Source organism: Podarcis cretensis, assembly GCF_951804945.1.
Source record: "Podarcis cretensis genome assembly, chromosome: 13".
In the NCBI taxonomy this organism is placed as follows: Eukaryota; Metazoa; Chordata; class Lepidosauria; order Squamata; family Lacertidae; genus Podarcis; species Podarcis cretensis.
The window spans coordinates 12,889,235-12,902,732 of NC_137182.1; the positions used below are offsets into that span (position 1 = coordinate 12,889,235).

The 13,498-nt window shown below is 46.5% G+C and overlaps 1 protein-coding gene across 1 annotated transcript in view; it reads left to right on the plus strand.

Moving 5' to 3' along the window:
* Positions 1-9,986, plus strand: part of ACE (angiotensin I converting enzyme) — a 74,428-nt gene extending 64,442 nt beyond the window's left edge. The window contains exons 19-25 of the mRNA XM_079949279.1: positions 1,804-1,976; positions 2,968-3,191; positions 4,054-4,198; positions 5,450-5,548; positions 6,499-6,621; positions 8,399-8,586; positions 8,896-9,986. Coding sequence (XP_079805405.1) covers positions 1,804-1,976; positions 2,968-3,191; positions 4,054-4,198; positions 5,450-5,548; positions 6,499-6,621; positions 8,399-8,586; positions 8,896-9,083 — 1,140 coding nt within the window. The 3' untranslated portion in view covers positions 9,084-9,986. The remainder of the gene's footprint in view (positions 1-1,803; positions 1,977-2,967; positions 3,192-4,053; positions 4,199-5,449; positions 5,549-6,498; positions 6,622-8,398; positions 8,587-8,895) is intronic.
* Positions 9,987-13,498: the final 3,512 nt, after the last annotated feature.

Genomic DNA, 13,498 nt, shown 5'->3' on the forward strand with positions numbered 1-13,498 from the left:
GGTGCAGCTAGGTTTTATTCAATTATTATTTGAAACGGTTTCTCTTGTGGTCTAGCCTGAACCTTCATCCTGTTTAGAAGCTCCCCAGGGCAAAAATCTGAGGGAATTATTTAGCAGCTTTTTAAGGTGGGGCTCAAGGTTGTTGAGTTGTTGAAGTAGCATCCAGTTCCCATTAACTGTACTGAAACTTTTAGCTCTCAAGGAGGGTACTTCGGAGAGCATGTAGAATGCCTTTTCTTGATATCTACCCAGCCTAGTATCCACAGTTCCAGGCCAGGAAAGGAGATTCCAGATGGGCCAGAAACGAACCACTAGTTTGCTGCCCTTAGTTTCTGCTTCTCTCTGTACAATCATACCTTGGTTTTTGAGCAGCTTAGTTCTCAAACGTTTTGGCTCCTGAACACCCCAAACCCAGAAGTGACTGTTCCAGTTTGCGAATGCTCTTTCAGAAGCTGAACGTCCTATAGGGCTTCTGCGGCTTCCGATTGGTTGCAGGAGCTTCCTGCAGCCAATCAGAAGCTGTGGTTTGGTTTCCGAATGTTTTGGAAGTCGAACGGATTTCCACAACGGATTCCGTTCAACTTCCAAGGTATGACTATATTTTGTTGTGTATCTGACATATAGCATTGTGAATTCTTGGTGCATGTAACAGCCCAGCCAGACCTGTAGGAACCCCAAATCTGCTCACCTGCAGCTATCGAGAGGAAGGTCTTTTAGACTTTGCAAAACCTTTATGGAAATGAGATTCCGCAGAAGTAGGGCAGGTCCCAAGGATGACTTCCTTTGTGCTTTTGTACTGTATTTGACACATGGGTGTTTTTAGATTATGGGAATGTTTAGGGAAAGGACAGAGAACCTTTTCCAGCTCAATAGCTGCATCCCCTTCTGTGCAACCTTCAGGGGACCAAATGTCATTGGTGAGCAGGCCCAGAGGCAAAAGGGGGTGGAGCAATTTGTACAATAGGCTTGTTTCCACACACACACCCACACACCCACACACACCCTTCTCTGTCCTTCATTCAGGCAAGCAAGAGGCATTATCAGAGTTCAATGACACATTCCAGCCAGTGGGGAGAAACACCCAAGGATGCTACAAAGCAGGGGCATGTTAGGGATACACCTGAGGAAAGGGTGTCCTAGCAAGAATATTGGGGGCCAGATGGAGAAGTGTGGAGGGCTGTATTCCGCCCTTGATTTAGGGTTCAGCTCTACACCCCATCAGTCTGATACCTCATCTGTCAACATATCACAGTCCTGATTTTCCATGCCAAATACAGTGGTACCTCAGGTTAAGTACTTAATTTGTTCCGGAGGTCCGTTCTTAACCTGAAACTGTTCTTAACCTGAAGCACCACTTTAGCTAATGGGGCCTCCTGCTGCTGCCATGCTGCTGGAGCACAATTTCTGTTCTCATCCCGAAGCAAAGTTCTTAACCCGAGGTACTATTTCTGGGTTAGCGGAGTCTGTAACCTGAAGCGTATGTAACCTGAAGCGTATGTAACCCAAGGTACCACTGTATTTTGCAGATCTTTTTTCCTGTTTTCAGCTAGCATGTAACATTACGCTGCAGCAGAAGCAGGAAGAATCCAGCCAGAAGGGGCGAGCCTTTCACAATGACCTTGCAGGTTCCATGCGACTATTAATTTCAGGGTCATGCGTTCGAGCCCCACATTCAGCAAAAGACCCCTGCATTGCATTGGGTTGGGTTGGATGACCCTCACGGTCCCGATTCTATGTGCTCTTCGTTCATCTCTCTGCTGGTTTTTCAGCTTGCCTCTTCTACACTCGCTCTCCTTTCTGCAGGGCTGGACACCAAAGAAGATGTTTGAACAATCTGACAGCTTTTTCCAATCCCTGGGTCTCATCCCTATGCCACCTGAGTTTTGGGAAAAGTCCATGCTGGAGAAGCCAACAGATGGGAGGGACGTGGTGTGCCATGCCTCAGCCTGGGACTTCTTCAACCGCAAGGACTTCAGGTGCTTCCATGGTGACTGGGTGGAGAAGGGCTGGAGGCAGTAGAGTCTTCTTTGCCCCTCCACTGCCATGGGCCTGTGGTCATGCGGTTCACCACCATCTTGACCCTTGGGTAGATCCATAAAGGGGAGACTTTCCTCTTACCCTCCTGTGCTTTGGCTGCCAGTGTGGTGTAGGGGTTAAGAGCGGTGGACTCGTAATCTGGTGAACCGGGTTCGCTTCCCCGCTCCTCCACATGCAGCTGCTGGGTGACCTTGGGCTAGTCACACTTCTCTGAAGTCGCTCAGCCCCACTCAGCTCACAGAGTGTTTGTTGTGGGGGAGGAAGGGAAAGGAGATTGTTAGCCGCTTTGAGACTCCTTTGGGTACTGATAAAGCGGGATATCAAATCCAAACTCCTCTTCTTCTTCTGCCACGTAACAATCTCCTTCCCCCCCCCCCCTGAAGAGATATTGCCTTCTCTTTTCCTGAAGTTGGTTGTTTGCTTCTCCAGGTCACCACATAGGTGGACCATGGGACTTGCTATGCACCACTCTGCATAGGCCTCCCCCCAAAATCAGGGTGTACATGTCCCCCCCCCCACATTTCCACCTGCACCAGTGCCACATCTTTTCTGGGTTTAGATACAGCTCTGTTTCCCACCCTTGTCTGCTGGCTGTTTGCTGTAGTGCTCCAGAAAGATCCAGGGTTCAGGTGGGTTGTTCAGCTTTGGGTCAGGTAAGCGAGAGAGAGGGAGGCAGACGTCTTCATTGCAATTTGTCGCTCAGTTCACTTGCATAAATCGTCTGGCTGCATAAACCATCTGGAGCCACTGCTCTATTTAAAAAAATCTTTCAGCAATCTGCCTGCTCTCATGCCTGACTCTCGGTTGGCTGGTGAGTGAACTAAATTGGCTGGTCCTCTTTTCCAGCTCTAAATTTCCCTTCCATTTCACTTTCCCTTCTATTATTTTACATGGACGTGACACCTTTCCCCCATCTTTCTCTTGCTTCAGGATTAAGCAATGCACCTCTGTGAATATGGATGACTTAATAACAGTTCATCACGAGATGGGCCATGTCCAGTACTTCCTGCAATACAAGGACCAACCCATCTCGTTACGTGATGGGGCCAACCCAGGATTTCATGAAGCCATTGGAGATGTCATGGCCTTGTCGGTGTCTACCCCAAAGCACCTGTACAGCATCAAGCTGCTTAATCAGGTGGAAGACAACCCAGGTAAGCAGGAGGGGACCACATGGGGACACTTAGTTGCAAAGTGCTCTCAGCAGCAATTCTTTAGAATTTTTGAGCATTGTAAAACACCAGTGTTCATGATATCTATAATCTGCCAAAGCGGTGATTGAAATGGACATATGCTTCCCAGAACCAAGTCTCAACACACTTTGCCCCAGATCCCACAGACTCAAAAGCAGGGATGCACTTAACCATTGTTGTGTTGCCTTTTGACCCAGATTGGCTTTTCAAATTTGCTCGGAATAAACTGAATTATAGAGGGACGCAGGTGGCGCTGTGGGTTAAACCACAGAGCTTAGGGCTTGCCGATCAGAAGGTCGGCGGTTCGAATCCCCGCGATGGGGTGAGCTCCCGTTGCTCGGTCCCTGCTCCTGCCAAGCTAGCAGTTCAAAAGCACGTCAAAGTGCAAGTAGATAAATAGGTACCGCTCCGGCGGGAAGGTAAACGGCGTTTCCATGCGCTGCTCTGGTTCGCCAGAAGCGGCTTAGTCATGCTGGCCACATGACCCGGAAGCTGTACGCCGGCTCCCTCAGCCAATAAAGTGAGATGAGTACAGCAACCCCAGAGTCGGCCACAACTGGACCTAATGGTCAGGGGTCCCTTTCCCTTTACCTTAAACTGAAGTAGACATCATAAATGTTGACTGACTAGCCCTTGTTTAAGCATGTGATGTAGGCATAAGATTGGTTGTGGGAGCTTGTGGGATTTAGGAATTTGATAAATAAGGTGTTGGTAGGTAAAGGGTGGGATACATGGAATGTAGAAAGACCACCAGGAGAGATGGGGCAGAAGGTTAAGAACTGAGGTCTAAGACTCTACTTGTTACTTTCTTTCTCCTGGCCAGAGAGTAACATCAACTACCTGATGAGCATCGCACTAGATAAGATAGCCTTCCTACCCTTTGGCTACTTGATGGACCAGTGGAGATGGAAAGTGTTTGATGGGCGCATCCCATATGAGGAGTACAATCAACAATGGTGGAATCTTAGGTGGGTACTGGGTAGCTGCCCGGAGAAGGAAACTATCTGAAAATTTGGTTGTGCTTCATGATGGATGAGTTCTGCCCATATGTTTATGCTGGGAGCAAGCTTGACTCAGAATTGAGTGAAGGGTGAAGAGCAAACATGGCCTGGTTTCTGAAAATGTGGGTAGAACATTGCTGACTTTCCCCAGGTGGTGTCCAAGGTCAAAATGGAGCCTACCTTACTGGGGGTTGCCCAGGGTGCTACTTTGGAAGTTATTCCCCTTCCAGACATGCCCATGGTGTGTATATTTTGGCCACAGATAATCTAGGGTAGGAATGGAAAATCTGTGGCCATCCAGATGTTGGATTCCATTTCCCTTCTGCTCCAGCCAATGTTGGAGGAGATGGAAGTTGTAATCCAGTCACCCCAGAGGTGCCACATCCCTGCTCTATGGGATGAAGAAAGTATTGAAAGTAGGGCTCTTTCTAGGGCAAATAAAACCAAGCCAGTAATTGTGGAAATAGGTTGGTGACGATTCCCAGGGGGATCTGAAGAAAAGCAAGCTACACAATGGCCCTATCCTGTTCCAAAGCAAGACATCTGCTCCTCCGGAGCAAGGGTAGAGCAAGGAACCTTTTTTACCTTGTGGGTCATAGGCCAGGGGTGAGCAGGGTCAGAGGCATATGTGGGTGGAACAATGAATTTGACTTTTACCATAAAGTAGACTACTTTATGGGCACGCAAAAGCCAGAGGTTCCTAGACACAGAGACACAAACAGGCAGCAATTAAGCATGATTCAAGGGAATATTCCAGCAACACAAAAGCACTCAAGAGAGGTGTGTCCCGGAAAGAGCCCAAGAAGCCATAGAGAAGGGCTTGGAAGGGCTGTGTTTGGTCCCTAGACTTCAGGTTCTCCCATCCTTGTTCTAGGTTGGATACCCTGTGAGATCAGCACTCAGTGTTGGTTTTTGGCTGGTGATTTCTCTCTCTGGAGAGCCAGTGTGGTGTGGCGGTTAAGGGCGGTGGACTTGTAATCTGGTGAACCGGGTTCGCGTCTCCGCTCCTCCACATGCAGCTGCTGGGTGACCTTGGGCTAGTCACACTTCTCTGAAGTCTCTCAGCCTCATTCACCTCACAGAGTGTTTGTTGTGGGGGAGGAAGGGAAAGGAGAATGTTAGCCACTTTGAGACTCCCTCGGGTAGTGATAAAGCGGGAAATCAAATCCAAACTCTTCTTCTTCTTCTCCCTCTTCTCCTTTTATCCCTACCGCATAGGCTGAAGTATCAAGGTTTATGTCCTCCTGTGCCAAGATCAGAAGAAGATTTTGACCCAGGGGCAAAATTCCACATTCCTGCAAATGTCCCATATGTCAGGTAAGGAGGTGATTTCCTGCTTAGCCTGAGTTATTTAGAAAAGGTTAGGCCAGAGTGTCCCGTCTTAAGGGCTGTTTCATTTGAATACGGTCCAAGAGATGATGAAGAGTACAGATAAAATAAAAACGGATAAATATAAAGAATTAAGTAGGAAATTCCTATTGAAATGGTATAGAACCCCGGCGCAACTGGCACACATAGTTAAAGGATTGAGTCCTAAGTGCTGGCACTGCGGTCAAGAGTTAGGGGTATATGCACATATGTGGTGGGAGTGTATTTGTGTGAAGGAATATTGGCAAAAGATTATAACGGTTATTTCTGATGTATTTCAGGGAAAGATAGAAGTCAATAGAGAAATGCTTATCTTAGGAATAGTGGGGAATAGTAAAATAGAAAGAAAAGAGCAAGATTGGTATAAAATTATGATCTTAGCTGGTATGCTTGTTATTGCATCAGGATTGAAAGAAAAGGATAAATGGAAAAATGGAATGTCTATGTTTTTGAATATATACAGTCTGATATATTTGAACAGGTAATGACGGAAGATACATGGGAAAACAAATGTCAAAAGATTTTGAATAAATGGACAAGTTATAGGAATTGGATAGCACGGGGGGAAGGCAACCCAAGCATCCAAATTAGAATGCATAATATGTGCACATGGTTAAAGATTTGAAGAGAGAACAATTTGAGGGGGGGAGGGGTTAAAGGGGAGGGAGGAAGGGGGGAAAATTAGGATAAATGAGTAGGGACAAAAGAATATACTGGTTATGCATAAGTAATAAGAGGATGATTTTGATGTATGTTATAGTTAGATTTTCGACCAAAGGATTTTTTTGTAAGTTATTTGACGTCCCTGGAAGTAAGTATGATTATAAAGAAGAAGAGGGGGTGCCGGGAGCACAGTGTGACCTTGGACCTCCCATTCACCTGTTCCATCTCTCTTCCAGATACTTTGTCAGTTTCATTATCCAGTTCCAGTTCCACCAGGCCCTGTGCAATGCTGCTGGCCACACAGGACCCCTGCACAAATGTGACATCTACCAGTCTAAGAAAGCTGGGACAATCCTAGCGTGAGTAACAAGCCACATCTGCTGGGTGGGGCTACACTGTAAGACTCTACCGTAGAGCTTTCCAAACTGCGTCGCGACACATTAAGAGTGTCAGCTGCTGCAGTGTGGAGGTGTGTCACGCAAATGCTACCTGCGCGGCTCCCAGGGCTGAGAAGGGGTTAGTTTGACACCTCTGGTTTGCTAGTAAAAAGTGAATTACTGTGTCCCGAAATGATGTGTGTCTGAAATGTGTGCCGCCGACATGAAAAGTCTGGAAAGCTCTGCTCTGACCCTTTGGTTAGAAGCTTCAGGTATCAGTCCCCTGGGGCCGTCTCAGTCCTTTGGGTGTTCCTGTTTTGACTCACAACGCCCCTTTAAAAAAAGAAAGAAAGAAAACCGATGTGGAAATATGGAGAATTGAAAAATGAGAAACGGAGTGAAACTGAAATTGACATATCCACAGCCCATCCTGACTTGGGTGTAGTAGGACCTGTTACAATTCTAGGTCTTGCAATCCTGCATAAAGACCCGCAACTTGGCAGCACTGCAAAATTGAATTCTGCTGGGGGGGCTGTCAGGATGCTGTCAGCGGCTCCCAGCTGGTTGCCCAGGGAAGTATAAAGACAAGGAAAAGCTTCTTACAGTCCTTTTTTATTTCAAACTGTACAGAGAGAGGCTATAGAACCCAGCCTCTTGGATAATGGCGTTGTCCTGAGTGAACCCCCCACCCCCATCTCTCCCACTTCCTCATTGTCGTCATCATCACCTCCTCTATGGGTACAGCTAAGTGCCCTCTGTCTTTGAGCTCTTTGCTCTCCTACTTTTAAGGCTCTCCGGGTTCTGGGAGATGGTGGGTCTGGAATGTTTTCTAATGACAACGTGTCATCTGGGTGTTGTTCTGTCTCTCCCATTATTTCCCAGCTTTACCCCTCATCTGCTTCTGAGCTGCAACTTCCCTCAAACCCCTGTTGTAAATCTATACTGTCTTCCACTTTCTCCTCCCCGGAAGGGTCAGTCCCTGACATCTGCTAAAGGAGCTGAAATATTCTCTGAGTCAAGTGTGGATTTCATACTCTTTATTCAGCTCATAGTAGTGCGGAATGAAAGTTCCCCCAAAATATCTGCTTTATATACATTATTTACACAATGGGCCGCACGTGATTGGCTAATTCTGGGATTCACCTGTAGGCCAATCAGGTTGCAACTCAGTACATGTGGCGCTGTGGGTTAAAGCCTCAGCGCCTAGGGCTTGCCGATCGAAAGGTCGGCGGTTCGAATCCCTGCGGCGGGGTGCGCTCCCGCTGCTCGGTCCCAGCGCCTGCCAACCTAGCAGTTCGAAAGCACCTCCGGGTGCAAGTAGATAAATAGGGACCGCTTACCAGCGGGAAGGTAAACGGCGTTTCCGTGTGCGGCTCTGGCTCACCAGAGCAGCGATGTCACACTGGCCACGTGACCCGGAAGTGTCTCCGGACAGCGCTGGCCCCTGGCCTCTTAAGTGAGATGGGCGCACAACCCCAGAGTCTGTCAAGACTGGCCCGTACGGGCAGGGGTACCTTTACCTTTTTACCTTTACATAACAGGAGCCCAGGGCTGTCCTATCAGATGCTGGGAACAAAACAATACGAGATAACATTACACCCTGCCTGTTACATTCTCAGAGGGATCGATCTCACTGCAGTGAAAGACAGGGAGGCAGTTCTTAAGTTGTTGCAGCACGTCATCCACCCACTTCATGTCCTGTGTGTCAATGTGCACACCCACCCCACACACCTTTGTGTCGCTGTTTTGCTTTCCGCAGGAACGCCATGAAGCTGGGCTACAGCAAACCCTGGCCCGACGCCATGGAACTTATCACAGGGCAACGCAACATGTCAGCTGCGGCCTTGCTGACCTACTTCCAACCGCTGACAGAGTGGCTCGCTAACGAGAACAAGCGAAACGGAGAGACTTTGGGCTGGCCAGAATATACCTGGATGCCCTCTGCGGGTACTGAAAGGCTCTGAAACGAGTCTTCCTCTCAAAAATCCCTATAATATGGAAATGGTGGGGGGGGAGGGGAGGGGAGCAGGAGGCTCCCTCTCTTAATTTTATTAGCTCAAGGAACTGGCCCATGGAGGCCGTTCCTATACTCAAAGAATCACTAGACTGGACCACAGGTTTTGAAATAATTTAACTGCATTGCAACTTACCCCCTTCTGGCTGAGGGCAAAGAGCTGTTGAGTCCTTTGCCATCCAAGCCATATTCCATTTGAGCTGCCCCCTTCCTTTTTTCTGTTTTTCTTGGTTCTCACCCAGGCCAGATGCAAGGGGATAACAGAGTCAATTTCCTCGGGATGTCATTGAGCAGCAGTGACGCCGCAGCAGGCCAGTGGACCTTGCTCATCATCGGGCTCTTCCTCTTCGTTACGACAATAGTTTTGGTGGCCAAATGCGTCATGAGCAGGCGAGGGGGCAAAGACGGCTTCGAAATGGAGCTGAAATGAGCTGGGGTGCTTCCAAACTGCTGTGCCTCCGCGTGTGAGTGTGCACGAAAAGACTGTGTGTGAGAGAGGAGTGCGCTGGTCCTAATGAGAGTGTGAATGCGAAGTGTGCGTATGTGTATTCATAATGTGTTCAATGGACATGAACAGAAATGCAGATGAGCTGTGTGTTTGTGAAAGGTGCAGAGGCTGTCTTTATTTTACCCACAGGTCTGGAGAGAGTGTGAATGCGTGTTTGTGTGCATATATACACAATGCATGCCTGCATACAAGGGTTCCATGACTAATGTGTGTATGCACATGTATGTAGATGGGTTGTGAGTACATGTACATGCATGTATCTGGTGTGTGTGTGTGTGGCCCAAGGCCTACTTCAGGTGTGGACAATTTACTCTGCACATGTACTGACGGATCTGGCTTGTGTGAGCTGCTGGGAGGGACAGCCTCCCGGAAGCAGGCAGTTGTGTCAACAGAGGCATGAGAGGACTCTTCCTTCTAATTACTTCATCAAACCTTTTGATTATGCAAGAGCCAAAGCATTAAACAAAATCCCCACACAATTTTTTATTGTAAATATTTGGATTCTTGAAAGAAGAAAAAGGAAGAAGAGGAATGAAGAATCGGGCAAGGTGATCCAATTTGCTCATGGAACTGACTGGACTTCATAAATCAACATGGACTCAGTGGGTTTCCTCGAGATTGGAATATATGCATTTGGGGAGCAGGTGAATTATATATGGACTATGGCCATTCTAGCAGGTTAAATGTTATGCAGCATTAAGCTGTGTTGGGCTTCTCCGAAAGCTGGAAGGACATTGTGTACGTTTTGCATCAGGCAGTTTAAAAAAAAAAAAAAATCTGTTTGGTTCCTGGGTGACAATTAAAATGAATCACAGTCTCCACAAATTTAGTGGCTCTGCCGTTTTATGATAAAGGGGAAGGGAACAGCACGAAATAGACTGCAAGCCAGCCATTGGCTCCTCAGAGAAGGTCTATGTATGAGGAAAGAAAACAAAAATGTTGCTCCCTGGTTAAGTACACACACACACACACACCAGAAACTGGCAGCTTTCAGGAAATCTAGAACCCAAACACATTTTACAAAGGGTGTCTAGTTATGTTTTGCCTTGTGGCATCAGAAGCAGACACACCAAAAAGAGCCAGATTATTAGCTTAAAATCAGAAATATCTACAATCTCAAAGGGTAAATTTTATCTCAGTCTAGTTGTGTTTTTGTGGTAGGGTGTTTTTGGTTTTTTTAAAAGTGAAGTCTGCTGTTCCTGAGTGTGTGGTTGGACGGGGCGATGCATTCATTGTTTGCTGTTCCACAGACATTACTGATGGGAAACATTGCTTTAGGCGCTGTGTTTTGAGTCTGTCCCTTGCAAGAAAGTGAATTTGCTCTTAATCCTGACAGCCTGGACTTGAGAGTCAGGAAGAGGATTAAGTAAATGATTCCCTCCCCCCCCCCCCGAGTCTGTTGATTAAAAACATCATTGGGGCAGAGCTGCAGAGTTGCCACCATAAGGCTGCTTGTAATTCTTTCTATGGCCATGAGATGTCCCCATCTGATTCTCCCCCTCTGCTGTACCACATTTGCTGCTAAAGGGAAGCATGACAGCTGTGAACTGAAACTGATAGAAGGGGAAGCTAGTTGGATGTTGGAGTGGGGGAAATAACACCATCATTATTCCTCAAGGCACAGACTACAGGCAGTAAAAGAGAATTGCCTTTGTCCTTTGCTCCCTACACCTGCCCGATGTTCCACAAGACTTGTGTCTATCCTACAAGTTTGAGACCTGGCTTCTGGCGGGGAACTCATTCCAGAAAGGTTCATAACTGTTCCCAAAGCAAGCTGCCCAGCAGCTTTCAACAGCACTGCAAGATAATGCCAATGCACCGAGAGAAATAATGAACTTTGAAAACAGATTGCAGGGCTGAGTTGGAACTGTAAATTATGCAGGGGAAATCCTCAGGTGGAAGCTGGCAGGAGTTTAGTATTTCCTAGCTCATTTGGTAGAGCCTGAGACTCTTAATCTCGGGGTTGTGAGTTCAAGACCTGCATTGCAGGGGTTGGACTAGATGGCCCTCATGGTCCCTTCCAACTCTACAAGTCTATGATTCTATTAAATCGACAGGGTGTGTGCTGGATATTTTCCTGCCCTGCCACCCAAAAATGTAGCAAACATTTAAGCCAGCTGATTTATTGGAGAAAACTGCTTTATCTTTAAAACTGAGAAGTTGGAACCAAATTCCTTCTGGAGGAAAATAAAGTAAAATTTGGATAGTCAGGAGATTGAATATTTTCTGGACTGCAGGTGTTGGAGGAGGCAGGCAAGATGGAGATGGACATGATGAAATAATCTGTTTTTCGGATGGTCTGCCTTTTCTCTTTACTCAGATTGAAATGAGGAATAACACCAGTGTGCTTTTTGGACTACATAAACACTGACTTGGGTTCGATGGTGGAAGAAAGATGGAATCTAAATGTAAGATATCTGCAAAAGTAGATTCTGGTTTCTGTTTCAAGCAGGAAGTCACAGGGCATAAAACGAACCAGCAATATTTCTTAAGCAGCCTTCCCTTCTTTTCACAAACCTTGATTTTGCAGACTTACAGGAGAATGAACCGAAACCACAGCTCCTGATAAATTACTTCAGTCCACAGAAAGTACTGCAAATACATTCACAACCCTGAGTACAACTGGCAGATACTAGACCTTTTTTTTTTTTTGCGTCTAATTGGACTGCTAAATAAACATATTATCTGAACATACTGGGGGGGGGGGGCTGCTCCTCTAAATGCTTCTCAGTCTGGTAAGACGGTTTGGATTCGTTTACTACAGAGTTTACAACCTTGAACTTCTAGCCTTTCATTTATATTTTATAAGATGCTTCCATCCTATCACCAAGTAACGGAAGAGAGAGAAAATTGCTCTAGACTGAAAAGCAATTCAGTGTTTAGTGCTTGATGATGAAACACAAACGGCTGCTCCCTTTAAAGGCTCCCTCTTGGCAGTGCCCCACCCCCACCTCTGCAAAGTGCAACGCTATTTCCAAGTCAAGATTAATTTAAGGGATCAGATGAGATATTCTGACCCTGGCCTCAGGTGGTGGTGGTGGGAGGAAACCCTCTCTGTTAAAATGCGGGCAACGTCTGAACTTCTAAAAACTGCCAACAAAAACTGTGTGGCATTATGGATGATAAGATTCTCTAGTTGCTGCAATTATCTTGCTGTTCATTCAAATGACCCCTTTGCAGTATCCCTGTTCAATATCTGCTGTGTTTGGATTTGATATCCCGCCTTTCACTCCCTTTAAGGAGTCTCAAAGCGGCTAACATTCTCCTTTCCCTTCCTCCCCCACAACAAACACTCTGTGAGGTGAGTGGGGCTGAAAGACTTCAAAGAAGTGTGACTGGCCCAAGGTCACCCAGCAGCTGCATGTGGAGGAGCGGGGACGCGAACCCGGTTCCCCAGATTACAAATCTACCACTCTTAACCACTACACCACACTGGCTCTCTCCATAATATGGCTCAACATCATACTACAACAATAGATTCCTTCCATTCTTCCAGTGCATAAAGAGGCAGGACTGATAGGCTGTTAATGATAATGCTTGAGTTAATTCATCTAGACTGAAAGCCACCAGTGCTGGATTTAGGGCAGTGTGTGCGCGTGCACACACACACACACACACAATGTGCCGAGTCGAAGGGGCGCAAAATTAAAAAACAAACAAACTACAACTGTACCAAAAGGAATTACTGCGAAAATAAGAAATATTGGGTGGAAGGGTGCCAAATTTTGGCCTCACACAGGGCACCATATTACCAAAGCCTATCCCTAGAGTCACACCCAAGGACGCTTGGAAAATTAAAGACAAGTGAAGGTTGACATAACCTTAGCATAGATACCATTATTTCTCTTTCAAAAATCTATTATGTTTATTTAAGATCATCACACACACACCCCATACACTTTTCTACTTCTGCCCCCCTCCCACCCCACATCACTGCACATTAATAACTGGAAAAGTAAGCATTGTTTTGAAAGTTGTCTCCAGTACCGAGAGAGAGAACAACAGGTTGTGTCAAGGTGTGTTGGCATTTTCAGCTGCCATTTCTAGATTGCATTTTGCTTGTACCAAGATGTTTTTCAGCCCTACTGTGCTGAGCTATTTTCCCCAGGAATTACAATTTGGCTTGTAAGCTCCTTTTAGAAATGCAAAGATTTGCCCAAACCACTCCACTTACGGAAGGAGTGGCTTTGATTTCAGCTTGCTGATTTACTTTGCTGACAGTAATGGGGTCTGTTGGGTTCACTGTGTAAACAGGATGCTTTCTCAAACATCCTGCCTTTTTCAACAGAAAAAAAGAAGGGGGAGGCTTTCAAGAGAAAGGGGGTAGTGAATGAAAA